General features: G+C 54.7%; 1 protein-coding gene across 1 annotated transcript; it reads right to left on the reverse strand.

Moving 5' to 3' along the window:
* Positions 1-819: 819 nt before the first annotated feature.
* Positions 820-10,167, reverse strand: SHISA8 (shisa family member 8). Its single transcript, XM_062491374.1, has 4 exons — positions 9,179-10,167; positions 1,915-2,039; positions 1,668-1,808; positions 820-1,133 (listed from the first exon to the last, which is right to left on the reverse strand). Exons 1-4 carry the CDS (start codon positions 9,724-9,726, stop codon positions 820-822), a joined length of 1,128 nt encoding a protein of 375 aa, XP_062347358.1. The 5' UTR covers positions 9,727-10,167.
* Between the last annotated feature and the right edge of the window lie 16,668 nt (positions 10,168-26,835).

Genomic DNA, 26,835 nt, shown 5'->3' on the forward strand with positions numbered 1-26,835 from the left:
AGCTGGGCCAGAAGCCTGCAATTTTAGGAGCTTCTTTAAGGGAGGAGGGCTGTTACCTGACCTTGCTTTATGTCCTTTCGCTCCATCTCTTTGTTTCTCTGCTCCCCCTGGTAAAACTCTGTCAGAACCATTAAACTTCAGACAGAGGAGATCTGTTTTTGTGCAGCTGCTTGAGGGGCTTTGCAGTTGGCCCTGGGAGCTGTATTCCCACCATGTCCTCCATCACGGGGGGTTCCCCAGTCCTGTGCAGGAGTGGGCTTTGCACTCTGCTGCTCTGGGGGAAGGTTTTGTGCGCAGTGTGAAGTTGCTCAGCCAATTCATACCAAGGTCATACAGTTTAACGTGTTATTTATTGACAAGGTGGAGTTTGGGGCAGTGGGGAAGGGAGGAGGCTGGGGCGGGAAAGGGGCTGCTCGGGCTTTGCTAGCAGTATAGGGGCGGTGCTTTGAGTCAATTGCTCTTTCCCGCACCTAGCCTGAGTAGCTGGGTGCGGGTGCCTGGCCCCGGCCCCAGCAGGATCTGTTCCCAGTCTGCCCAGCATTTGCCCCCATCCCCTGAGCAGGGTACGGCTCTGCCAGAGTGTGCCCGACTCAGCCTCTTCCGAGGGCGGGCTGAGAACGCTTGAAACTCGTTGCCCGGATGAGTCCCCAGTGCCTCCTCGGTGGTGAAGTGCGGCCGGCGGTCGCCATCCCTGCGGCCCCGAAGGACGACGCGTCTCCCGCTCTGGCTAGCGTCGCAGTTTGTGTAAGTCCTGTGATGCTCACCTCCGGTGGGCTCCCCGCCTGAAGGGACGGCCCCAGTCCCCGAGGGCACTGGCAGTCAGACGGTGACCTCGGTCTTGCTGTTGGTGGCGAGGTGCCGGGGGTGCTGCCCGTACAGCGAGGCGGAGGGGCCGAAGGCCTCGGGGGGCCCCTCAGAGCGCAGAGGGGCCAGGCCCGGCCGGCGGGGGCCGAGGTGGGGGCCCCCCTCCCAGCCCCCTGGGAATGCCAGAGCCCCCGGTACCTTGGGGCCCTTGGCCTTGGGCAGGGGGCAGCCCTCGGCCAGCACCGGGGTCTCGGCTGGGAAGGTCAGTGTGCTGGCGGGGGGTGGCTCCAGCCCCCCGAACCGCCTGTAGAAGTCCTCGGTGGTGTGCTCTGTAGGGACAGGCATGCAGTGTCACCCCTCCAGGGACACCCCTTTGTGCTGGCACAGGGGGCACCGGGGACGATGCAGTAGTGATGGCTGGGATGGGGCTGTAGGAGGGATTCTGAGTGGTGATTGACTGGGGGGGGGATATTGGCAGTGAACTGGCTGGGCAGTGCTTTCAGGAGATCCCAGGGAACCGAGTGCTGGGCAGCGCAGTGTGTCCATGTGGATCCTGAAGCCTGACGGGGTGGGCAGTGCTTCAGGTCTGTGTGGGAACCTGGATGCTGGTTGACTTGGGAAGTGCAGTGGGTCCATGGGGGACCCTGGGCCCTGATGGGCTGGGCAGCACAGCTGGCTGGTGGAGTGGTGGAGGAGCTGCAGAGTTTGTACTGTGAGCAGCCATCCCAGGAGCATTGGGAAACTGGGATGCTTGTCCTGCCTGTGCCTTTTTGTGAGCCCCATGCCCCTCCCCATTTGGTTTTTGGGGTCAACAGGTGCATGTTCCCGGCCACCATCCCACCCCACACGGCAGCAACACTCACCTCCAACCTTGAGGGTGGTGTAGGAAGTGTAGTCCGGGGCTGACAGGGCAAGGCTGCTGGCCAGTGGCAGGCGCTTGCCGTGGCTGTGGGCGCGCCCCACTGAGGGGGCAATGGCCACTGCGTTGTTCAAAGGTGGCTTGTCTGAAGGGGCAGAGATGGGTGGAGGCTCAGCCATAGGCTACGCCATCCCACATTACCTTTATTCGCTCAAGGGAACTTATTTTTTCCAACCACTCCAACACCTTACCTGTGCTGTTTCTGGGGGGCCCCCGGGCCAGCCCCTCGCCCAGTGGGACCTGCACACCCCCCATGAGGCTGTCCATGTTCTCAGAGGGGCTGTGTCCTGGCTGCTTCAGCAGATCTGTCAGTGTCCTGAAGAGGGGTTGAAGGGCTGTTAGAACAATATCCTGCTCCCCTGGGACCCCTAATGCATCCCAGCCCTGAACTCCACTCTTTGAAGGCAGAGCTAGGCAGCCTGGGACTGGGAAAGAGCCACTGGGAGCGGTGTACCCAGGCTACTAAGCCAGGTTTTGCAGGAGGGCTAACAAGTCAAACAGCTAATTGGGATCTGGCTGGGGCTGAGCCCTCCCAAAGCCAAGGGCGTCAATTGGTAAGAGTGGTGAGGGAGATGTGTGGCTTGGAGCAGGCTGCAACAGTACAATGAACTGAGACAGAGGAAACTGATTGGATGGAAGCTGGAGCAGCACCTCTGGGATTGCCCTGGAGCAAGAGCCTGGTGGAACAGGGGAAGAGGAGGCAACACCTCTACTCAAGTCCCTTCAAAACGGAGAAGACCCCAAGGAAGGGATTAGAGAGGCCACTTGTGCCCCTTTGGGGAAGGAAATGAACTACTGGCAGGCTCTGGTGCAGGCACTGTCTGTGCATAACACCCTCCTTGTAAGTAATAGCATTAAACATTAAACACCATTACATAAGATAGAGCCCTATTTTGTTTAACATTCATGGACAGAGATTCTGCAGTCCCACCACAGTGCGCTGGCAGTGCCGGAGCAGGGTGCACCAATGCTGGTGGTGCCAGAGGAGGGTGCAACAGCAGTGACAGAGGGAGCACATTGGTGCTGGAGCAGGACCACGTGCCACTGCAGCCTTTGGCAGCAAGTCCCAGGACAGGATGGGATGCTCCTGCTGGCACAGGGCTTTGTGATGGTGTGATGAGAAGACACACCAATCCTCCTGCAGACACCATCCCTGCATGACTGCAAGAGTGCTGGGGTGTCCACTCGGGGCTTTTTTTGGCTCGCTAATCCCCAGCTCACTGTCAGCATGCCTCGTGCCTCAGAGGCTCTGGCTGGCTCACAGACACACACCGTAAGCTGACGGTTAGCAAGTGGTTGGACGATAAAACAGCAGATTTAACTCAACATGTATAAATGCAAATTGGAGAGGAAGGGGGGAGTAATCCTGACTTGGTAGATGTGTCAGCTCATGGCACCAGAGTGCTCAAAAACCTAGTGAATGCGATGCTTGGAATTTCCAGGAAAAGCAATGAGAACAAAGGAGAAAGCAATGAGTTGTGCTTGGGGGATGCTTATGTTTTTGGGGACCTGCGGGGGCCTTTTCTCTCCCAGTTTGGATTCAGTCAGCATCCCAGGGCAAGGGCAAGAACAAAGCTACAAGGAAGGGTCACTTGCCCTGTGGGTTAATTTCACATCATTCTTGGGAAGCTTTGTGTAGCAATCCTTCTGGGATCACTTAATCTCCAGATGGGCCAAGAGAACCCTGATAGAGCTGAAGAAATTGAAACAAGCGAGGAACAAACCCTGGCAGCTGACCAGCTGGAAGGCAGCTCAGTGGAAAAGGGCCTGGGGATCCTGGTGGACACCAAGTTCACCATGAGCCAGCAGAGTGCCCTTGGGACAAAGGCACTGAATGGTTTCCTGGTCTGCATTAGGCAAAGTGTTGCCAGCAGGTCTGAGGAAGGTGATCCTTCCTCTCTGCTTGGCACTGGTAAGGACACACCTCTGGAGTGCTGGCTCCAGCTTAAAGCGTGAATGTACAGGAGAGAGTCCACGGAAGTGAAACAAAGATGGCACTGGAGCATCTTTTATATGAGGCGGGGCTGAGAGGGTTGAGACTGTTCAGCCTGGAGAAGAGAAGGTTTTGGGGGATCTGATCAGTGTACGTGAATATCGGAAGGGAAGGTGCAACAAGGACAGTGTCAAGCTGACAAGAGGTGACAGGTCCAAACAGAAACAGGAAATACTGTTTAAACAGAAAAAAAACCAACTTTTTTTTTTCCCCTGCAGGAGTAGTTAAATGCTTGACCAGGCTGCCTGGGGAGGCTGTGGCATCTCTATCCTGCAGCTATTTAAAGCCTGGACCTCCCCAGGAACCTTCCTGCAACAGACTGACCCAACCAGGATTCCGGCCATGGATGCTGCAGTCAGAGAAACTCTGGGCACAAGCCTGGGCAGGCAATGGGCTGTGCCTAGGCAGGGCAGGGGGAGGCAGGTCCCCCGAGGCCATGGGTGTGGGCTGTCAACTCGGGGAGCTGCTGCCCTGTCAACTCCCACCTTCCCTGGGGTGCACTGCACACCAGCCCCTCCCCACTGGACGCTGCCTGCTCTTGCCTGTCCCCGGGGCCAGTGCTCAAACAGGCTTGTTTCAACAGGAAGTTCAATGCGATTTGACCTATTTTTTAAATTATTTTTTCTTTTCCTCGGGTCTATTTATGAAGCTTGAGCAATCCTTTATCTATGACTTCTTTCCACATAAATCTGTCAATGCTCTTTCTTGTAAACGTACCCTCCTTGCCGAGTGCTTGGGGCACGTGGACAGCAGCAATTAACAACAACGGCTCAAGCAGCAATTAATGAGCTGTTTTACTAAGGTGCATGCGTGAATCCCAGCACCAGTAACACTGGGATTCACCCTGCCCTTGCACCATGAGTAGTGCCACTGGCCAGGTCTGCCAGTAGGGCTGTCAGGGACTGCACCCCTTCGCTTGGCTCATCCCCAGGTGCTACAGTGCAGGGAAGGTGGAGGTGGTGGACACTATGGAGACGTTGTTGTCTCACTGAACATCACCCTGGGGGTTTTGGGCCTCAGTCTGGTCCTGTGGCTGGGGGGCTTGAGGAAGGTCAAGTCACATCTCTCCTAGGTCACCTGGTGGCACCCAGATGGATCTGGTGTGCAGATGGAGGAAAGGAATGGAGAGAAGACGTAGCTTTAGACATGCCCTGTTCATTTGCAAAATGTTGTGGTGAATGGTACCGCTCCATCCACACTCTGGCCGTGGATACAGAGTACATGAGGCCCTGTGTGCAGGTGGCTTGCCACCCAGCTTGCCTTAGCATCAACTGGGCAGGCATGCAGCCTCCGTGGCAAGCCTAGTCATGCTTAAGGTTGCAACAAAGTTGCCCCAAACCAGCCTAGTGCAAGACCTGAGACCAAGCACAGAGGCAGATCTAGAAGAAAGAATGCTGGAGGCCAAGAGAGCTTCACAGCAGAAGCCGTGCATGAAGCACTCAGTACTCCTGATCTATCCCCAAGGGATGTGCCTGTGTGGGAGAAGGACGCTGACCTGGCACGGCAGCCCAGCCCAGCCCAGGGCCTGACTCACTTTTGGGAGGTGCAAACCGTATACCTGGCAAACCCAGCAGGAGAGAGTATGCATGTCCTAGCAAGGGGGCAGGGAGCAATGTGGGGGAAGACAGGAGTACAGCCTCCAGAAGAGAGGAGAGATGATGGACTAATGGGATGAAGTGACATTGCCATGAGCTGGAGTGAACCCTTGGTGGCGACACAGAAGGTGGTAGCCACTGGATGAGCAGGATGATGAGGTTTGGAGCAGAGGTGCAGCATTGCAGGAGGCACAGAGCACACTGCAGCCACAGGTGAGCATTGCAGCTGGCCACACCACCTCTGCACCCAGTGAGAACCTCATCTTCACCTCCCAAGAGAGATGTTTCCCACAGCTTACAGTGTGTCTGCTCAGGGCAGGGGTGCCCATCCATGTAACCAAGCGGCACAGGTGCTGTGGGACACCTGCCTGGTGGGGCTGGTACACTCAGGGATGCTCAGGACAGTGTGGGGTTATTAAGGTGTCTTTGCAGAATGGGAGTTGCAGTGGTGGGTGGGTACTGGAGCTTGGGCAAAGTGGAAATGAGCATCCCCAGACATTTTGTTCAGTCTAGTCTTTTGTTCAGTCTCCAGGTCTCCTTCCCTACTGGAGCAGGATCCTCTTTCATGCCCCAGAGTGCCAGGGCAGCACATGATAGCACACCATGCTGCCTGCAAACACTTTTTCTAGGTCTTCACCACTACTTGCTACCATGGACATCAACTGCAGGCATGGCCCTGGACTTGAGCATTGCCAGAGAAACACCCAGCATGGCTGGAGGGATAGTGGAGCTAAATTTGGGGTCCCCAAATAGCATGGGAGACCAGGGAGTGAAAAGCCAGAATTGAGCACTCATCTACCGCAGCTGCCAGGGCACCTGCTCCTGACAGCTGTTTTGCTCCTCTCCAAAATCCCCCCTACTCTCTAGGAAGCTGTTCCTTGCCCAGTTCTTCCCATAGGGTTGTTCACACCAGCAATACATTTGCAATTCCCACCCAGGAGTTTTTCTGGGAGAGGTCTGGGGCACATGCTTGCTTTCAATGTAATGGGCACAGATAGATCCTGGAGGCCCCTAAGGACCCAACGTCCTTGGAGATCCGGGGACTGAAGAAAAACACAGGCAGGTGTTCCTGACTCAACGCGGGGTTTGGCCAGGCTAAGCGAGTGCCGGGGACAGATGCCAAGCATGAGCCGAGCAGGAAGGAGAGGGGATTGCAGGAGATGCCATAAGGCCCTGCAGGAGGAAGGCGGATGAGGACGGGAGGACAAACCAGGTAGCTGCAGTTGCGCACCCACTTCCCTGGGTGGACCAGCAGCCACATCCATGAAGAGACAAAGATATGCTGGGGATAGCCAAGGTGTGGGAGGTCTCAGGACAAGCTGGACACAGGCTCAGCTGTCTCCATCAGGGAGGAGCTAATGGACTTTTTGCACCTGGTCACTCTTCTTGGGTTTGGACCAGGACCAGAACCATGACAAACATCTGGAGGTGCAGAATTGGTTGACCTTACCCCCTAAGCAAGAAACCTGCAAGCAGCAGCAGTGGGAGCTGTCCAGGGCAGCATGAAGTGCTCCCCAGGAGCGGAAAAACCCTGGCAGGAGGGAGGAATGGAAATCAAGACCGTGCAACAGGGAGCTGGCCCGAGGCCATGATGCGGTGCCCAAGGAGCAAATGAGAAGCTCCTACCTGAGGCACTGGGAGGGAGGTGAGGTGGCACTGCCCATGCCTTGGGCCGTGCATGGGTACAGTGGTAAGGCAGGTAGAAATAGCCCTGCTGTCTCAGAGGCACCAAGACAAAACATATTCCCCCAGCTGCCCAGGCACAGTGGAATGGACGTGACAGCATCCCTTTTTGGATGCTGATGCCGTGTGCCCAGCCTTTGGCACTGTCTCCATCAGCCCAGCACCCAGGAAGTCGTGTCAGCCTGGTGTCTTGCCTTGTTCCTGGGGCTCTGCACCTGATGCACCACTCCTGCCCTGCCACAGCTTTCCAGTCACCATCCCGGTGGAACCAGAGCTGCCCGATATTTGCACGGAAGGACACAGGGCACAGAAGAGGGCAAGACTTCTACTAACTTCTGCAGTGATGGAGGTGCCCTTCTGATTTTGTCCCTGAAAGGTGGATGAGAAAAACTCACCTTCTCCTGGTCTGTATGTTACACGTCTGTACAGTGCCCAAAAGATCTGTGGCTTTATGGAGAACAGGCACCTATCTCTCCAAACTCAGTGGGGAAAATTCAGGCTTGCATGAAGCTTTAGAGGGAGGGGGAGATATGGGAAACACATGTCTCCAGCACTGCAGAATGGAGGCTACCCACAGAAAACAGCCCCTGGTGAGTAGCAGCAGTCCCACCAAAATCTGGTGGTGGGAGAAGGCAATATCCTATGGCAGGGGATGAGGACATGGGTCTGGGTGTCCCAGAGTCTGATCCCTCCCCAAGCACAATATCTCCTTCCCAGGAGGTGGGGGGGATGACCAAAAAAAGACGTGGCGGCAGGCGAGTGGAAGAGGAGTCAGGAGGCTGGCGGAGGCCGTATTGATCCTGTCAAGGTGCCAGCACTTCCTCAGGCAACACAGGGGGAGGCGCGGGCACGTAGCAGCACACAGCCAGGCTCCCTGCCAAGTTGGGGGCACAGCATGGATCCCCCCAAAACTGCCTTTTGTGTCTCGGGTCCTGTGACCCTCCTCCATGACTCAGTATGACTCTCCTCCAACCAGGGCTGATTAGCCTCTCCTCCTCTGCGTGGGTGCAAGAAGTAGGATGGGTCTGGATTTGGGGTGCAGCACCCAGTGGCTGCATAAGTCCCAAATGGGCAGGGGAAGAAGGGTGCCTCAGGGGAAGGAGAGAGTGTGTTGGTGCTGGGGGTTGCAATCTGGACAGCTGCCTGATACTCCCGATGAAATAATTCCCACCAGCCCTGCTTTTCTTTTATTTTTTTAAAGCTAAAATCCCTTAACAAAATGATGTTAAAATGGGTTTCTCCCCAGTCTTGGTGTCCTCACCGGGAAGATGCAAAGTAGAGCCCCAAAACAGGGAGAGAAGCATGTATTAGCAGCAGGAGGGAGAGAAGATGCACTGACAGCCACAGCAGCAGCACAGGAGTTGGGGGAGACGCAGGGGATCTCCAGTGCCAAAGAGTGTCTCACACCTTGACCTTCCCCCCCTCCAGCCCTGTGCTCAGCCCCAGAAGTGGGCTGAAGAGCAGAGGTTGGAGCCACAGGGCATGGGCTCCAGGAAGAAGCTGCCCAACTTTCCACTGGAGGGTGCGCTCCAGAGGGTATAAGAGTGTGGATGCCCCTGCAAGGGCGGTGTCCCACGCTGGTGCACAGAACAGACACCAGGGCACACCCCTGCACGCAGACACATGCGTGTGCACATGTGTGCACACATGCACACAGAGTTGGCGCAGCAGCCACAGTGGAACTGTCATTGCCACCTCGTCTCCCCCAGCACTGCAAGCAAGGCTGTGATCAAGGGGACTGCAGTCCAGAGTCAGCCCACTCACAGTCAGACCAGATCTCACCTTCCTGGGACATTGGGAACCACAGATTTATTGTGGGGGGAGGAAAGCCACATCGTATAACTCACATACCACCCACCCCACCGGCTGATGGGTTGGCACTCCTGAGCCAGGGACATGCCTCCTCAAGAGACAGAGCAGGTCATTTTGAGAGGAAATGGGTGTATAACCACCCCTTCTCGTGGAGGCTGTCCTGGCTGCCAGCCCTCCCTCTCAGGTTAGTGGGCTGCAGCCAACCCACCCCCTGATGTCTCAGCATGCTGGGACAGGGATTTTAGGGATCACTACACCCTCTTGGCATTCCCAAGGTAAAGCCAGGGCTCAGTCTACACAACGGGCCAGGAACATGAGTTGCCACCCACAGGGAGAGGAAAAGGGGAAGGAGGGGTGACTGGACGCCTTTACCTGGAGACGGTCATTTCTGTCTGGGGACCCTGTGCCTTCTCCAGGCCCAGCTTGGTGAAGATGCCCACCAGCACCATGATGGCCACCACACCGCAGATGATGTAGACGATCATGTTGGTCTTGTCACGAGTGGGGTCCTCGGGGGTCTCGTCCACCCGGGCAGGCGGCTGGCCCGTGTTGACCCAGTTGGGGGTGTCGTAGTTGGAGCAGCCGCTCTGGTCCAGCCGCCCGGGCTTGAACTGGCAGCAGAAGCGGTACCCGCAGGTCCCGCAGCAGTACTGGTAGATGCCGGCGTTGCAGTTGAACGGTGGGTCCCACTGCCCCATCACGTCGTAGTACCCGCGGCAGCGGTCCCCCCCCGGTGGTGCCGCTCCGGTGGGCGCGGGAACCGTGGTCTCCGGCGGCGGTGCCTGGCTGCTGTTCCCGCTCTCCCCGGTACCCCCGGTGCTGGGCTCGCCGCTCCACACCCGGGCCGGCTCCAGCAGCACCAGGCAGCAGATACCCACAACGTAGCTCGGCTCCATCCGCCCGCGGCTCTGGGGGGCCATCCGGGCGAAGAGACGAGTTAGAGCCGCTCGCCCGGGACCGGCCGCATGGCCGCCGAAGAGCCCCGATGGAAGAGAAACGGGCTGGGGAGAGGGGGGGCGTAACCGAGGGAAGGCAAAAAAGGGTAGAAAAAAAGAAGTGGGTGAAAAAAAAAAAGTGCGAGGGGACGTACCCCGTCCCCGTTTCTCCCCAGATCGGCCGATGGGCAGAGATTCAGAGCAGGGGGCGAGGCGGGCGGCATGGGAGAGCCGCCGCCTCCCGCCGGCCGGGGAGGGGACGCGGCGGCGGGCGGCCGGAGCGGGCGGGCGGGTCGGGCGCCGGCGGCCGCCCCATCCCCGCGCCTCTGCCTGCGCTTCCCGGCACCGCGCTCCGCCGAGGAGACGGGGAGGAGAGAGAAGGGAAAAGCAGCAAAAGCCCTTCGCACCGGGGCGGGAGGAGCAGCAGCAGTAGGAGGAGGAGTGCGGGGGAGAGGGGGAGGGAGTCAGCGCGGCCAGGGAGGCGCGGGGGGCTCGGCTCCCCGCCGCCTGACAGCCTCCCGAGGAAACCGGAGAAGGTCCTTCACCGAGTCCTCTGCCAGGCTCCCCTCCGCCACCGGGCGGCAGGACACCCGCCCTCCCCGTCGGGCAGCCGCCGCGGGCGGCCGGGCACGCGTGGCACCAGTCCCGTGCCGCCCGCCTGCCCCCGAGCACCACCAAGCCCCGTCGCGGCACCCCTGCTCGTCCGGACGGGAGCTGCGGGCCGCAGGCTGGCACTTGGTGGTACAGGAGGGGTGTATGCTGGGGGGACGGAGCTCTCGGGGTGGTGGGGTGCCCTTCTGCAGCCCCTTAGCGGGGGGGACACTTAGGGAAGGAGGGAGAGCAGCAGTCCCAGTCCCTTGTGAACATCAGAGCATCCCCCAAGGGGAGCTGTTGATGGGGGGGGGGAGGGCTCTAGGATGGGCAGAGTGGGGGGCTACTAGAGCACCCCTAGAAAGTCATCCTCCGCAGAGTCACAATGATTTTCAGCCAGCCACTGGCTGGCCCTGTGTTTGGACTTCAAAGTTCAGTCTCTCTGGGGAATGTGCACTCACTGCTCTGGTATCTGGCTGGTGCCATCCAGCCAGAGCGGTATATACCAATAAAGATATACCACCAATAAAGGTGGTATTCATCCCCACTGCCAGCTCCTCTTCCCAGAAGGCCATGATTTGCTTTTCCTGCTCTGAGGTCATTCATTGCAGCAAGAGCAGGGTGGGGCAAACTGAGGGGCCTTCGGTCTCCTTGCCTAGCACTAGCACATTCTACAGCCTGTAGCAATGGTGGCTGGGGTGAGGGGCAGTGACATATATGGGAGCTGTGGCTGCAGCCTCATCACCTCCAGACGGACCTAAATCCTGTACCAGGGAAGGTCAGCAGATCTCACATCACCACTGTGTTCTTGGGCATATATTCCCTCCATGCTCTGAGAGAGAGAGGATGAACAATGCGTTGTCCTGTTGGTACTCTTAAGTGGGGGATGTGGCTGCCCTTGGGCTGCGTAGTGCTGGCACAGGAGACCCCAGCCCCCTGGCAAGTGGTGATACAAGAAGACTAATGATGGAGGTGAGATTAAATGGGTCGGGGAGGCTCACCTCCCACTGGCAGATGCCTCCTTCAGGCCTACATTGAAGCCCTATGGACCAGCCTGTCGTCAGGAGCCATGCCTTATCTGCCACACCACAGGGGGCAGGCTGAGGGTCTCACATGGGATGAAACACTCCATCATCATCATCCTGCACGTGCATCACAGCAATCCGATATTTCAGGCTGGAGCTTTGCACCAAAAGCTTCCCACCCAATCGAGGGTGAAACACTCGAGTGTTTTGCTGCGGGATGGATTTAGAGGGTAAAATATCCTTTCCCTATTCACCAAGCCTGAGCTCTGCAGGCCCCCGGTCGCTTCCCATCTGGAGCCTGGCAAAAGTCAAAGACATTGAAAGCATGGATGAGGAGAGCAGCTGGAGCCCGGGACGTGTCCGATCGGCCCCCAGTGCCACAGCCTAATAGAGATCCATTAGGTAAGGTAGCTTGTAGCCTCCAGAGCTTCCTGAAAGAGATAAAAATCTAGTGAGCCGGAAAAAAAAACTGCTCGTCTCCAAAAGCCACACTTTCCCTACATCTGGGAGGGCTCTCTGATGAAAGGCCCCATCGTCTGGAAGTTGCAGACATGGGGGTCGTTAGCACTAATAGCCGAAAGCAGCATCGGCCTCGAGAGAAGCTGCACAAGCAAAGTTTGCTGCGGCCCAGGTAACGCCAGCAATCGTTTCCCAGGAACCGGGTGATTGCTCCCGACGTGTGTGCGAGCAGAGTCGCCCCGAGGGCCCGGAGAGTTTAACAGACTGTTAACAGGCAGAGCGAAAAACTGGCCAAAATCGGGGAGTTTGCTGGAAAATGGTTGCCTGGCATGACCTGGGAGAAAGGGAACGGTTTTAAGCTGGGGGTGGGGAGGGTGTTTACTGAGTGTGAAGCAGGCGATTTAAAGGGTCTTTGGGAGCGAGAAGGAAAGAGGAAGAGCCGCTCGCAGGCGTTAGCTGCGTGCATCAGCCCAGATGGAAACCAAAACCAAGGGCACGGTGCGGAGGAGAACCCGCCCGGCACGTCCCCGGCGCGCAGGGCCGGCCGGGGCTGGCTCCGTGCAGTGCTGGCACCGGGGGCTGCAGCCCGCAGCCCCGCTGAGCCGTCAGCTCATCTTTGTCAAATAAGTGACCCAGCCACTAGCTGCATCCCCAAAGGGAGGGGGTTGTGAGAGGGAAATCCTGCAGCCCGGCACCTACACTCTCACATCATTGGGAAGCAGCGGCAAGACCCGCAGGAAAATTCAGGTCAGCAGGGACCTCCGGAGAAAAAGAAAAAAAAAAAAAAAAAGAAAAAAAAGAAAAAAAAGAAAAAAAAAACCCCAAAAAAACATGCTTGCAACATCCGCGGGCACTTCCAGGGACGAGGATTTGGGGAGAAGAGTTCCGTTAGACTTTGACCACTAGCCTTGGAGGATGTCACGGAAATATTCCCTGTAGGAACAATGCCACCCGGACTACAGAAGGGTGTCTCTGCGCCTGCAGAAATAGGATATACGGGAGGTTCAACGCCGAGCGGGGAGGGATACGCCGAGCGCTGACACTGTAAACAGATTGTTTCTGGCAGGGCACGGTGATCTGGAGAAGATCCTCTCTGTCACAGCCAGAGAGCCCGACAGACCCAGATCCCCGCTGATCATGGGGGTGCAAACCTAGCAGAGCTGCCAGGCTCTTGCCCGAGGAGCAGCAGGAGGAAGGAACCATCACCGTCATCAATGTGAATAAAGCTCTGGGAGCCCCCCTGAATGTGCGAAGATTTGGGGTGCAGTCAGCTCCTAAGAAAAGCTATCAGTGGGTGTTTGGACCCCCAAAGCTATCCAGATAGCCCCACCCCCCACCCGGGGAATCAGAGACATTTTGCCCCTAAAAAAAGTGATTTTTACCATGCAGGATTTGAGCTGGACCCAAGGCCAAAGGGTGAATGAGGGAAAGGGTGCTGCTGTGGGGTGGGTGCCCCATCTCAAAGGGCTGTGCTGATAGGAGGGCTCCAGCACCTCATGCTTGTGTCTTGAGGAGTGCTGCCAGAGTGGATTTTGCTGCTTGCAGATCAGCAGCTAACACCCGACATCATCAGCTAGGAAGAGCTGAAGGCAAAGGAAGGCTGTCAGGAAGAGCTTCCAGCATGTGCTGCGACACTGTCCCCTGCCTGGAGGCAGAGGAGAGGCAGAGTTCCTGCCACCATCCCTGGGGGTACATGGAGCATGTGCATCCTCCGATTACCCCCACCATTCCCCAGGATACACCGGAGAAACTTGCTTCCCTCCAAAACTTCAGCTACTGAAGCTGGTTCTGTTCCAGACAGGGCTAGAACCGGGGAAAAGTCTCCCCTTGCCTTTGTCTCTGCGAGGTAATTTCTTTGGCCATCAGCATCCTGCTCAGAAGTTCTGAGTTTTCTCAGACCCGTTGTCTAGGACTGGGATAAGGGACCCTTGGACTGCAATTAGGGACTGCACTGGGGTCGAGTGCTGGGCTAATGTACAATAAGATGCTACTCCCCTCCTCAGATTTTCAAAGGCTCAATGGATTAGGGAAACTAAAGCAGATCTTGGGTTACTGGTGTTGGAAAACTAAAGCAGGGGAAAGCTAAATGCACTGGGGGAGGCACAGAGATGCGGTGGCTGAGCCCAGAGCAGCCACCATCCACCCTATTTCCAGCCCAGTGTGCACAAGGGTTTTATTCTCCTGCGTGTGCTTGATTCTCTGGCTGTAAAACGGCTGTAAAAGAACAACTGTGCCTCATAAGGGCTTATAGAGAACACAGAAGCATATGTGCTTTACCATTACCATCATAACTGCAAACATTTAAAAGTTGAGATTTGCAAGCTTCCAGCTTCCCAAAAGCAGCTGGATTTGAATCCAAATGACATCCAGAGGAATGAGGAGAAAATCAGCTCAAAGCAAGGGCTTATTTTTAATTTATGTCGCAGTATGGGTAAGCAGGATTTGGGCTGGAAGCCCAAGCTCCCTCAGCTGCCACTGTTACAGGGCAGCCGTGCCTCCAGATACAGCACAAAGGTCCATGAGCATCAGCTGTGACCCCCAGGCTGTCTGCATATGGACTTTGCATTTAGGATTAAGCTTGGAGACAGTGCTGGTAAATGCTCCCCCTTTGCTGGCACTTGGTACCCATCAGCTCGCTAGCCCAGGGGTTTTTCTGGCGCAGTCTGGAGGTTGTGGTGGGGATGGCTGCAGAGTCTTTGCAGCCCCCTTTACACACATCTGAGCTTCAGGGCAGCCAGTGGGACACTGAACTCAAAACTGTCCCCCTCACTGGTGCCTGCAGGCTGAGCAGGAGCACCCCAGCCTCAAACCTCCTTCTATGCTGGGCTTGTGCAGCAGGTCCCTGCTGCTATCCTGGGTGGAGCCTGAGTATTTACTCCTTTCCTCTTTAAAGTAAGTTTCTACCAGTTTTCCAAGCATTAAGAAGTCCTATAAACACCTGGAAGCAGCAGTGCACAGCCCGGCTTACTTGCAGTGCAGTGGCATCTCTGGCTATGCTCCCTCTCTCCACCCCCTCCACTCTCACCCCTGACCACCTCTCATGCAACCCGCTGATTCAAACCACAATCATTTAGGGCAAAACACATCCAAAGAGAGAAAGTGTGGGAGCAGCCATTGCAATGCAGGGCATCCTTAGGGCTCATTGTACAGCTATGTGTGAACTGGGGACTGCTGCGGTTAGGATGGTGCTTTAGCCAACTGTGGAGCAATAAAAACCAGACCGTGGCAGCAAAAGGGACCCAGTGCTTCCCATCTCAGGCTTGAGGACCTGAGATGGTGGTGGTGGCAGTGAGCTGTTGGGGTTTGCTGGGATGGGGGATTTAGGGCGCCTGTTCCGGTGGCCGAGGCAGGGTCTGCAGGAGGAGGCCATATGGCCGGGAGCAGCGTGCTGCTTGCTGTCCCGGCGTCAGACCGGCAGCAGCGGGCAGAGCCTCTCCTTGGGAAGGGCAGCCGTGCCAAGCACAGGCTCTGGCACAGGTGCCGGCCGGCTGCCAGGTACACTCAGGTGCTGCGGGCGGCTCAGAGCCCGCAGGGCAGCATGGCATGGACAGCAGGGCAGGATGCCTCCGTGCAAACCAGCTGTCCCTCCTCACCTCCTCATCCCCTGGAACCCGGAGATATGTAGGGGCTCACGACCGCCACACAGCACAAGTTTGGGTCAGGTGGATGTAACTGTACGTGTGGTTGTAGTGGGGTATGAAATTTGATGAAATCTTTGCAGCACCAACATTTTGACATGGAAGCAGAGGATGACTGATGGAACATTGGAAGCAGGAGCACGTCCTCCTCCTCCTCTGCCAGCTCTTGCCTGTGCTGGGGGACAGGATCTTCCAGCAGAGACTTGAAGGGGTTCAGCATATTCCATGTCTCATGATAATCCTTTTCCAGCAAAGGCTGGCTCCACTTGGGTCCAGTCCACTGGGCTCCTGCCTTTTCCTGAGATGCTAAGGGGTGAAAAAAAATCAGGGATGTGTCCTGAGAAAGAGGAGCTTCAGGCAGATACCGAGGAAGGCTTGTGAGCAGAACAGGACAGGAAAGATCCAAAGTTAAAACCAGGGAAGGTCAAGGAAGGCCCAGATAATCAATTTTGCTTTTCCAGTGGAAGATAACAAGGGTGAGATGGTAAAGAAAATACAGACGTGTGGATGTGCCCATGCACTGCCTCTGCAGAGAGCAGCGTGCTGTCTTTGGGACCATCACTTTCCTCCACCTGCCCTTCCACTGGTATATGCCAAGTTGCCTCTTCTCTATAGCAGCAAACTGCAGGCTCTCTGTGCCCTTGGCTTCCCAAGAGTGTCCCAGGATGGATGTTCTTGTCCTTTGATGTCTCTTTTCACTGGATTACAGAGGAAGGAGAGGGCTTTGCTATCAGAGGGCTGGCAGTGAGCAGAGCTCCCTTGCCCACCAGGAGCCTGCGGGCTTTCGAGCCAGCTTCATTTTGGCATGATCCGCCTTTGCGAGTGAGACCTGCTGAAGATGGCCCAATCCTATTAGTGGCAGGGATTTGCTTCAGGTCTCTTACCATTGCCCTGATGACATTTTGTTGTGCAATAAGCCTCTGTCTTTTGGGAGACTAAAAATCAAGCATGTCGCTTTCCCACATAGGAACTGTCCCTGTGCCATGCCAACAGCAGCCTCGCTGCAGCAATCAGGAGTCACCTTGGTGCTCCTACCAGATATGTCATTTTCCTTCTGCCTCCCAAATCCCAGCCCAAGGACAGGACAGATGCCACCAGCAGCAGGGCTTTAGGTGAAACAAGTCCTGTGTTTTCCACACAGGAGGAACAAATTAGTGAATTGCTTTAATACTAATACAAGGACAGCTTTGGTGGGTGCACCCACCCACGGTGGGAGCAAGGGACCAGGGCACACTGAAAACTCCAGGGATGCAGGAGGATCCATGGCAAAACTTGGGGAAAAGAAGGGAAAAGGAAAAAGGCAAGATATTGGCTCCCAACAAATAATTTCTGAAGGTGTGTGTGAGGTTTGCAAAGTGCTGAGTCTGGATGAGAGGTTCAGTAACGACCTGCAACTCCACAAAGGACAGGGTAAGGGGGATAATATACAGTGGGGGGAATAAGAATAAATTAAGCAGAACAGGAGAAAAACTGAAAATCCAGACAGAGAGACGTATGTATCTATAGACAAGTGTCAGACTGGAGCAAGAGAAGCACCATTAAAGACATGCCAAGAGCAGCAGAGAGGGATCAGGGTGGGGGATGTGACAGGTCTGCTCTCATTTCTGCAGCTGTCTGAGTGTGACAGTAGGGTGCAGGTGGAGGGGACTGTGAAAAATCCTGTGAGTTGGCTGATACTGTGGGCAGGGAAGGTGTGTGACCAAGTGAGGAGAACTGTTTTTAAACCTCCCAGGTACTAATCCTCACTCATCATTCCTCTTGGAGAAGCAGTTCACAGTCTCACAGTTCTTGCAGAGGCAGATGTCCCTGATGTCCTCTGAATGGGGCTCTCAGTGCTGGACATTCATCTTATCACAAGAGCCCTTGGATCCACTGTGTGGTTGCCCTCTGGTGCTGCTCTTGGCCTCATCCTTTGCTTTCTGCCCCTTGTGCTCTGTTTCAGGATGTACCATCAGCTTTTTGCAGGCAGAGGATGATGGTGGCCCTGCCCTGGCTAAAGATAGGTAGTGGCTGCTGGAGCAAGGAGGGTAAATGCAGGGATGTGGCTGCCCCAATAATTTTTAAGGCTTGCCAATATTTGTAACAATGAGTGGAGGTAATTGCAAATATGAGGAGAAAAATAAACTCTTGGCATCCTCCGGCCATGGGTTTCTTCTCTACCAATGTCAGCATGGAGAGCTCAGCAGGCTTGGGCCACATCTGAATTAGGTGCAAAAACTCCCATCCACCATCTTTTATAAGGATGGAGCAGCTGGCAGGCATGGGGTAGATGGCCCTGGCACTGATGGAAAAGGGAAGCCATGTGCTGAGCTGGGTGCTGGCAGAAGAGCTTGGCTAGAGAGCCCCTTCCCCAGGGTCCTGCTGGGGCATGGGAAGAGGGAACGACACCCTATGTGGAAACCAAACTGGCTCAGGAAGCTGCTTCCCAGCCTGCCCCAGCTTCCACATTAGCACAGATGTGTCACTGAGCACAGCATGGCCAGAAGCATCTCCTGATTTCTGCTCCCTTGGCATCTAGGAGACTGAGACCAGACCCCGGGCCTCTGATTTTGGGAGGCATGAAGGATGCAGAGAGACAAAGATTTGCAAATGTGTGAGCCCTCTTGCCTCTATTTGTCCCTCTTGAGTGAAGGCTGGAGCCCCTGTTTCATGGGGACACTGACAGCTCAAGGTTGCTCTAGGTAAAGTGCTTCCAACAGTTCAGGAGAAGGAGAAAATCCCAGACACTTGCACCGTCCTGCAGTGTGAAAATGGTGCATGCATCAGAGATACCAAATGGTTCTTTGGAGGGGCAGGGGATGTTTTAGTATTGATCTCACATTTAGATGGTTTTGGCCACATTTCCAGATTGTCCTTCCACTCTGAATAGGAGCTTGCTGGCTGCGTGGTGACAGTGGCCACCACCAGCCTGCCTTCATCAGGCAGCAGGACCAGTGGGAGAAGGGGTGGCCGGGTTGGTGGTGGCAGGGAAATGTCATGCCTTGCTGAGCAACAGAACTGCTAGACAAAAAAAGCTCAGTCTTGAAAATTAGCAACACCTGAGTGACCCTTCTGCCATCTTCCACATCATCGCCAGAGACATTTCCCTGTTGCACCAGCTTTACCTCAGGGGACAGATGCCACTGCAAGCCATGCTGCCCTCACTGCCACTCTCATGCCACTTTCCCCTCCCTGACTTGCCAGGCAGGCTCTGTGGCTTTAGAAATCAAAAGGGGCTGGAGCTCCAAAGGCCCTGCCAGGTTCCCCACCCACAAAATGCCTGTGGGGCTCTGCCTTCATCAGCAAGGTGTGGGTTTCTAGTTATCCTTCTCACAGAGAAAAGAAATGAAAAGGTAAATAAGTGTAGCCTAGAGACTCAGGAGCCAGAGATGAAATAAGAGAAGTTCCAGAACTTCACTTTTTTCCTTCTTTCTGTTCTACTCTCACAATCTTTATTCCAGTTTTTGGCTCTCCATGGGCCTGGCTCCTGCCCTGAGGTGCCTGAGGGTAACACTGTGCCAGGTCCCCGTGAGAGAGTTGCTGGTGTTCTGGGAGGGCTTTGCAGTTTCCTCCCGCAGCAAAGATTCTTTCCCCTCAGATGCTTTCCCCCACTCCCCCTGCATGTGGTGGGGGTCCCAGGCAGGCTGCCAGCCCCTCAGTCTCCATCTGGCTCACACCAGGCTGTGCAATCCCTTGTGCACAGTGTGCCTGGAGCTGTGGCTCCTCTCTGGGACATCTCCCGATGAGCAGGTCCCCCTCCCTTTGCCTCTTCCCTAGGGCAGCCAAGCCGCGTGGCTCTGTGCAAGCGCAGCAGGAGGACAGATCTGAGGAGACAGGAGGAAAACGAACTCCCTTAAATGTGATGGAGGCAACTGCCTGGTTCTGTCAGCCATTGCTGCTTCTGCCCCCCTCCTCCCTGCACCCAGCTTGTCTCCTGCTGTTTTTTTCTCTCTCTCTGGGTATAAGATGTCACAAGGATTAGGCCCAAATCTCCCTGGGTGCTGCACTCACCCCATGTTCATCTCTTGAGGTCACCTTGGAGTTGAGAGCTGTCCCCTCTAAGCCAGGAGTTGGCCACAAGGGCGACTGCAGTGGAAATCTCACCCTTGAAACGTGGGGTGGGAGCCAATGTGGAGCTCTGTTGTCACCTTTCAGGAATGAACCATTTAAAATGGTTTAAATGGTGACCAGCTAGCACTGCTGCTGGAAGAGGGATCACTGCTCGCAGAATCAGGTGAGCTGCACCAGCGCAGTGGGGCTGGAGCCAGGGGAGTGCTCAGGCAGAGCCCTGGTTCTAAACCTTTCAAGTTTTGCTACAGTTCCCAGGATGGTCACCAAATGCGAGTTTGTGAATCATGGTGCTGGCGCAACGATCACAAGGTGCACGGATGTGTGAGGCAGTGAGCACTGGGAATCACAGCAGTGACTGGACTGTCCAGGCAGATCACCATGGTTTTGGGGTCATTGCTGTCAAATGATGTCATTGTGTATTACATCTGCTCCATGACCTTGCTGGCAGCAGATGCAAACCTTATGGACTCTCCTAGTGAACCTCATCTCCTTCCCAAAATGGCTCAGAGGGGCCATACCTGCCCCAATCCCTGCCACCCTGTGTCCATGCATCTGGGGCATGTGAGATGGATGTAGTTTTCCTACTGTCTCTTTCACCTGCACATCCATCCACCCCAATGCACTGCCTCTGCCACCATCAGGGCAGGCACCTTACTCTCCATTGTCCCGGGAGACAGCCCTTGTTGTCCTGGCACACAGCAGCTCTGCAGTGGGGCTGCCTCACCACTGACCTTTAATGAGAGTTAATTGCAGCCGACACTGCCTGGGTCAGGGAGTCCTCTCCTGGGTCTCCGATGGCACTTGGGCAGGATGGAGTGCAAGAGGAGGAAGAGTCGGTGCTGCCAGTAAATATGTTCCAAGACAGACAGTGAGGGAGCAAGGGCTGCTGCATCTTTATTCCCTGTTGACCCATTTAAAGCAAGCACCGGTGACTAAGGGAGCTGGCAGGAAGATAAAAATACCTCCTACATGTTCACTAGGAGGCCAGGGACAGAAATAGGGGTGCCATCACCTCCCTGGTGAGTGGTTGGGGTCACGCAGTGTTTTGCAATCCCAAAAGTGGAGTCTCCAGTGTCTCTCACAGCAAACACGACCACACTGGGGTCTCCTGTGCTCAGAGCTGCCTGTAACACACTGTCCCAAGAGTCAGCTCCCTTGCAAACCTCCCTTTCCTTGCTTGGAGCACGCAGAAAAAAAACCAAACAAAACAATAAACCCCACAAAAACAAGAAGCCAAAACCAAAACCAAACAACCAAAAAACCCAAAAGCAGAGGTTCTCCCTCACTTCCAGCAAAAGGAGGAAAACATCACACAAGGAAATCTCCCCTGCAGGCCTCAGCCATGCAGGTCACTGCACTGCTGCCAAAATATCTGTGTCGCTGCACTGCTCACCCCATTGGGGTCACATCCCTGTGGAGCTATGTCCCATTGCAGCCAGAGAGGACAGATTCTGGAGTCCTCCTCACCTCTCTGGCATGAGCTTCTCCAAACACTGCATTGCCATTTCATGGGAAAACACACATGATTTTCTGGGTTGGCAACAGGGAACCAGTGCTGCCTTCCTGACCCCTCCACATTGGTACACCTAGGAGGGTTTTCACTTGGAGTGGGCTCAGTCTTTTTGCTAGCAAAATGCTGGAGACCAGAAACCACACCTGGTACCCGGTATTTTATTTGGTCATCTTCAGGTCTCACAGCTGCTTGATGCTTTATTAAACCTTAAAAGACACATTGTGCAGGCAGAAAAATGTTGAATGAACCTGGTTTATTAGCAGACTGGAATGTCTTACACCAAGCAAGTGGACTACAGCAGATACCCCATCGACTTGACTGCATTTAACAGTTCAACAAGGAAGAACTCATGCAGGAGAGTTCTGTGTCCAGGCTCACTGAAGGCACCAGGTCTCCTTACATGGGATAGCACAGAGAGGTGTCACAGGGAGGTATCAGCCACCTTCCTTATCTGGTGGGCACAAAGCCCACTGGCCAGGCGTGGACACAAGGGCTGGTGTGGGCCAGGCATGGTTACTGACACCTGTGGGTTCAAACTTGTGGTGTTTGCTAATAATTTGTTTGTAAAAAGATGGGGGCTTGGGGTGAGTTACAGCAAGGAGCTGGCAGGCTCTGGGTCTTTCCCTCTTCACTTATCCCAAACTCCCTGTCAGGGATGCAGAAGGCTTGCAAAGCAGCAAGCAAACAAGTCTCTCTTGCCTGTGCCTTTCATGGACAGATATATCCCCAAAATATGGGTGAGCATTAGCAGGAGACTGAATGTTGAGGCAGAGGTTTATGGGCACCAGCCAGTTGCACAACATGCTAAGTGGGCAGCACCAGAACCCAAACACTGCTGTCCCTGAAGGACTTGCTAGCTGAATATATCCACCCAGATATATAAGTAGACTGTGTAGGGCAATGCCTTAATGCTAGCGAGGGTGTAAATTGGTCCCCTGTAGAGTTAGAGTCATTGGGAGAAGCAGTATATGCTGAAATAGGCAGTCTTGCTTACTAAATCTGTAATTCCAGCTCTGGCTATATTTTCATCTTTCTAATAATATGTGCAAATATAGTAAGGATGAATCACAGGCTGCAGGCTTCAGGGTTTTTTTCCCATCCTTTCCGTGCAAATCCATCATGTTGGGGAGAGGGGCTGATGAAGAAAAGGAGCTCAGACCCAGGGGAGATCCTGTCCCAACCAAGCCTAAATCCATCCCCTTGCACCTCTGTGTACTGTCAATCCCAGCCAGGAGCAAGCGGTCCCTCCCACTCTGATTGCCTCCACCATTTCATCCCTGCGGTATGTAACATTCCTGCTCAGGAACATTTATTTCCCGGGATGCTCCTGAGTCATTCCCAAACCAGTGGACCTGTCCCATCCCTGTCTGCATCCCAGAGCCTGTACATCCCCACATCTGGATTTGCCTGCTGGGAATTTCTTGCTTTGTTGCAAGGACCTTTCACAAATGTTAATGCTTTCCTTGCGCTGGAGAGCTCTTCGGCTGATCTGCCAGAACACATTTCACACGCTTCTCCTAAAATTATGCCCTTTGCTTTCCCCAGCGTTCAAGCTGAAGCGGAGCCCTGTGTGCCAGCGGCAGGCAAGGAGAGCAGCGAGTCGGCCGTGCCGGGCTGCAGGGGCAGCGGAGCGAGGGGTTAAGCGCTGCCCAAGTGAGCGTTCGCTGCACGCTGGCTCCTGGGCAGAGCGGGGGACGGCAGGGGTCCGCATGGACCCACCCTGTTGCTTGGGCTTCGTGAGTGGAAGCTGGATCACAGAATCCCTTGAAGCGAGATGCTTCAACACTGCCCCCGTGACAGAGCGCATAAACCTGAGTTCAAAGCACGTCACAATTTAGGCATGAGCATGTTAGCTGCAGAGGGCTCTGGATTTGGGCTGAAAGCAAGGGATGAGCTAAAGATAAACTCTTAACACCTCCAAGGCCAGCGGTTCCCCCACAGTTCTCTCTACTGGAGCCCACCCATGCTGGGCTGTACACACTCCCTGCACAGCATTTAGCCATCTCCTGCATTGCCAATGCTGCTCTCTGGGCCAGGAGCAGCAAAACTGGACGTGGCCCAGCAGGTCCCTGTAGCTGAGGGAGCAGAGGGGACTGGCTGCAGGTGGAGGGATCTCTCATGAGCTCGATTGGCTGCAGTGAGCACTCACTGTCGTAGGGAGGTGGTGTTTAGGGGGGCTCTTTCACTGCTGCTCCTGTGGCCATTTGGCATCAGAGATGGAATGGGGCTCAGGTGGGCAGGGGAGTGCTGGGGCAGAGGGTTCCCAGTAGCACTGGCACAATCTGTCCATGCAGATGGACATCCCTTTACACCCTCTGCATACTCCAAATCCCCTCTACCTTCTTCATCCCTGCATTTATTGTATTCCTCTGTGTGCTCCACACTCCTCACCTCTGACCACATTCCTCACCATCTACCACATCCCCCACATTGCTCTACATCCCTCAAATGCTCCTGCATTCTTTCATCCTCTGCATCCCACCACAGTTTCTATAACTTCCCACATCCCTTGCATCACCTCATTCATCCACCCCAGAACATATGAGGCTTACAGGGAGCTTGCAGTTTAATTACCTTGAACTGTAAATGAGGACATGCAGTATTTACCATCCACCAGTAGGATTCCTCCCAAACATCCCTGTTGGGAAATGCCATGAGGGGATCTGGATTCTGTCCTGCCCCTGGCCCTCCCCAGCCAATGCTGGCTGTAAATAGTTAATCATGACTATAGTCTCTGTGGTTGGAGCTGCTTAAGTGCCTCTTAAATGACTCACTGGGGAATTTTTATTATATTTTTTAATAACTCATGGTGTCACTACAGGGCATGAAGTTTGCTTCGCTGAGTTTGTTTTCCTGTTCCCTTGCAGAGATAAATAATTGAGGAGCTGAAGAGCAAACCAGAAACCCAGAGAGACCACTCCTGGGAATACACTGGGAAATGTGTCACCCCAGAAAAATTTATAGATTTAATTTTGATATTAGTAGTGAGGGACAGGAAGAAAGACAAAAGGGAATTTGTCAGGCGTGTGTTAAGGGGGTAGGAGAGGCGGTGGCTGTGGCTCTGAAAGGGGCTTGGGAGGGAGTTAACAGGTCTCTCCTTCCCTCTCATCCCAATCCACTTCTCCAGTTCTTTCTTACTGTCCATGACAGGATTGTCCAGTGCCAAAATGATGCTCCTTCTCATTTGGAGAAGGAAGTGTTTTTATCAGCACACACTGCAAATAAGCTAGGATCACCCTCAGGGGAAGGCAGTGGTGGCCATGAGGGGTGGTCCAGGGTGACCAGCTGCAGCTGTCCCTCGTGTGCTCATTTTTTTCTAGGGAAGGAGACTGGATCCCTTCTGCGAGGGTCGAGGTACTTGTCACAGGATCACCAAATCAGTTAGCTTGGAAAAGCCCTCTGAGATCATGGAGTCCAAGCTGTGACCGAACACCACCATGTCAACCAGACCATGGCACTGAGAGCCACGTCCAGTCTTTCCTTAAACACCTCCAGGGATGGTGACTCCACCACCTCCCTGGGCAGTCCATTCCGATGCCCAATCACCTCTTTTTCTGAAGAAATTCCTCCTAATGTCCAACCTAAACCTCCTCTGGTGAAGCTTAAGATTGGGTCCTCTTCAATTGCTGGTTGCCTGGGAGAAGAGACCAACCCTCACCTGGCCACAGCCTCCTTTCAGGTATTTGTAGAGAGGGATCAGGTCACCCCTGAGCATCCTCCTCTTCGGGCTAAACAACCCCAGCTCCCTTAGCTGCTCCTCACAGGACTTGTGCTCCAGCCCCTTCTCCAGCTTCATTGCCCTTCTCTGGACATGCTCCAGCATCTCAGGATAATTTTTAAATTAAGGGGTCCAGAAATGGACACAAGCTATGGCTTAGCCAGTGCCAAGTACAGGGGAAGAATCACTTCCCTAGTCCTGCTGGCCACACTGTTCCTGATACAGGCCAGTATGTCATTGGCCTCCGTGGCCACCTGGGCACACTGCTGGCTCATACTCAGCTAGCTGTCAGTCAGTACCCTCAGGTCCCTTTCTGCCTGGCCATTGTCCAGCCATTCTGTCTCCAGTCTGTAGTGCTGCAGGGGGTTGTTGTGGCCAAAGTTCAGGACCCAGCACTTGGTATTGTTACACCTCATATCGTTGGATTCAGCCTCTCTATCCAGTCTGTCCATCTATCCAGCCTGTCCAGGTCCCTCTGCAGAGTCCTCCTACCCTCCAGCAGATCAACATTCCCCTCCAACTTGGTATCACCTGCGAATTTGCTAATGGGAAACTGTTTGGCATCATTGGAACTGTTAATGGAGAAGGCAAACCTTTTAGTTAGGTAAAACAGCATTATTTTTTTTAATTATGCAAAAACTTCTGGTGTGCTGCATTTAAATCACCAGCTTTAAAATTATCCTCACTTCACAAAGCATTAACAGCCTTACCAAATATTATTATTGTCACAGAATAAGAATGGCAATTATTTTTGGCGGAGGAGGAAGATGATCTTTTGTGTGTCACCCCCACTATAAACCCCTATTTAAATTGCCATCCTGAGCTCAGTCTTGGCCACAGTTTTTGGCTGCAGGTGCCTTTATCCTGGAGTTTTGGCACTCCACAAAATGCTGGCACTTCTCAAATCAGGAAGCAACATCTGGGTAGCGGGACCCAGTCAGACTGCAACCCCCGTAGGGAAGGAAACGAGAAAGACATCTGCATCATTGAAACCTCACAGGACAGCAGAGTGTGTGTGTGTGTGTGTGTGTGTGTGTGTGTGTGTGTGTATGTGTATGTGTATGTGTATGTGTATGTGGGGGGAAGATGGAGGAATCTCCTGAGAAATCCACCTGCTCATCCCTGCATGCAGCTCTCCTCCCAACACGCCTCCTGTGGCTGTCACCCAAACCCCCACACTTGCCCATTGATCCAGGCTCAGAATAGCTCCTGTCAGCAGCCAAGGGAGCTGTGGCCAGCTGACACTGGAGACAGCAGATGAAGGACACGGGGCTCCGTCCCCGTAGCACCCCACTGCTGGCGACCTCCTCCCTCTGCATCCTGTGGCTGCACCCTGGGCTCTCATCCGAGCCCCATGCTTGGAAAAAGAGGGAAAAAAGAAGAAGTAGCATAAGGCAGGAAAGGGAGGGGAGGATGCAATGCAGCTTTCAGCAGGGCAGGCTTGCACCATGTTCTCTAGCTCTGGCACCAGCCACCTTGCTGCCCAGATGTCCCTTTTGGGGTGGTCCAAAACTAGACGTTTTGGGGGGATCTCCCACATCCCGTGTCTGCTTCCACAGCCTTTTGGGAATGCCAGCCTCCTAGCAGGAGAGCCCTGTATTCCTTGGAGGTGTCCCTGGGAGTGAGGGGGGTCAGTCCCTGTCACAGTGGCACCTTGAAAGGAGTGCAGAGGCTCTCCCTGCACAATCTGCCTGTCACCACCGATCACTTCAGGTGTCACATGAGGTTTGTGTCACTAGACAAGGTTCTACTCGCCTTGCTAGCTGTGTCCAGGATGAAGAATGGGTTTAAAATGATCCCACTTGCTGTTGGAGAGGGGGAAGTTACCCCTCAAAGCTCAGGGGATGTGCAGGTTTGCCCTCTGTCTGCTGTGGGCCTTTTCTTGGACCATCCCCTGAACAGGGCCAGGCTGATGCCATAGTGCAGGGCTGAGCCTTCTCCTCCATGAGGCTGAGCATCCTCCCTACCTAGCATCCCCAGGATGCTCTGGGGGACGAAGGCCTGGGCATCCTGAGAGCATTTGGAACAGCTGCTAAGGGACAGGAAGGGGGGTTTCCTCACACCCCAGTATCGTCTCTCTGCCCAGATGGCATCACCCCA

This window comes from Cinclus cinclus, chromosome 4 (assembly GCF_963662255.1).
Source record: "Cinclus cinclus chromosome 4, bCinCin1.1, whole genome shotgun sequence".
NCBI lineage: Eukaryota > Metazoa > Chordata > Aves > Passeriformes > Cinclidae > Cinclus > Cinclus cinclus.

What these genes read in the sequence shown, in the direction of transcription:
- SHISA8 (XM_062491374.1), bottom strand. Translation starts at nt 9,726, where the DNA reads ATGGCCCCCCAGAGCCGCGGGCGGATGGAGCCGAGCTACGTTGTGGGT. An exon ending in ACAGAAATGACCGTCTCCAG is followed by an intron (nt 2,040 to 9,178) that starts GTAAAGGCGTCC and finishes ACCCCTCTTCAG; the next exon opens with GACACTGACAGATCTGCTGA. An exon ending in CACCACCCTCAAGGTTGGAG is followed by an intron (nt 1,134 to 1,667) that starts GTGAGTGTTGCT and finishes CTGTCCCTACAG; the next exon opens with AGCACACCACCGAGGACTTC.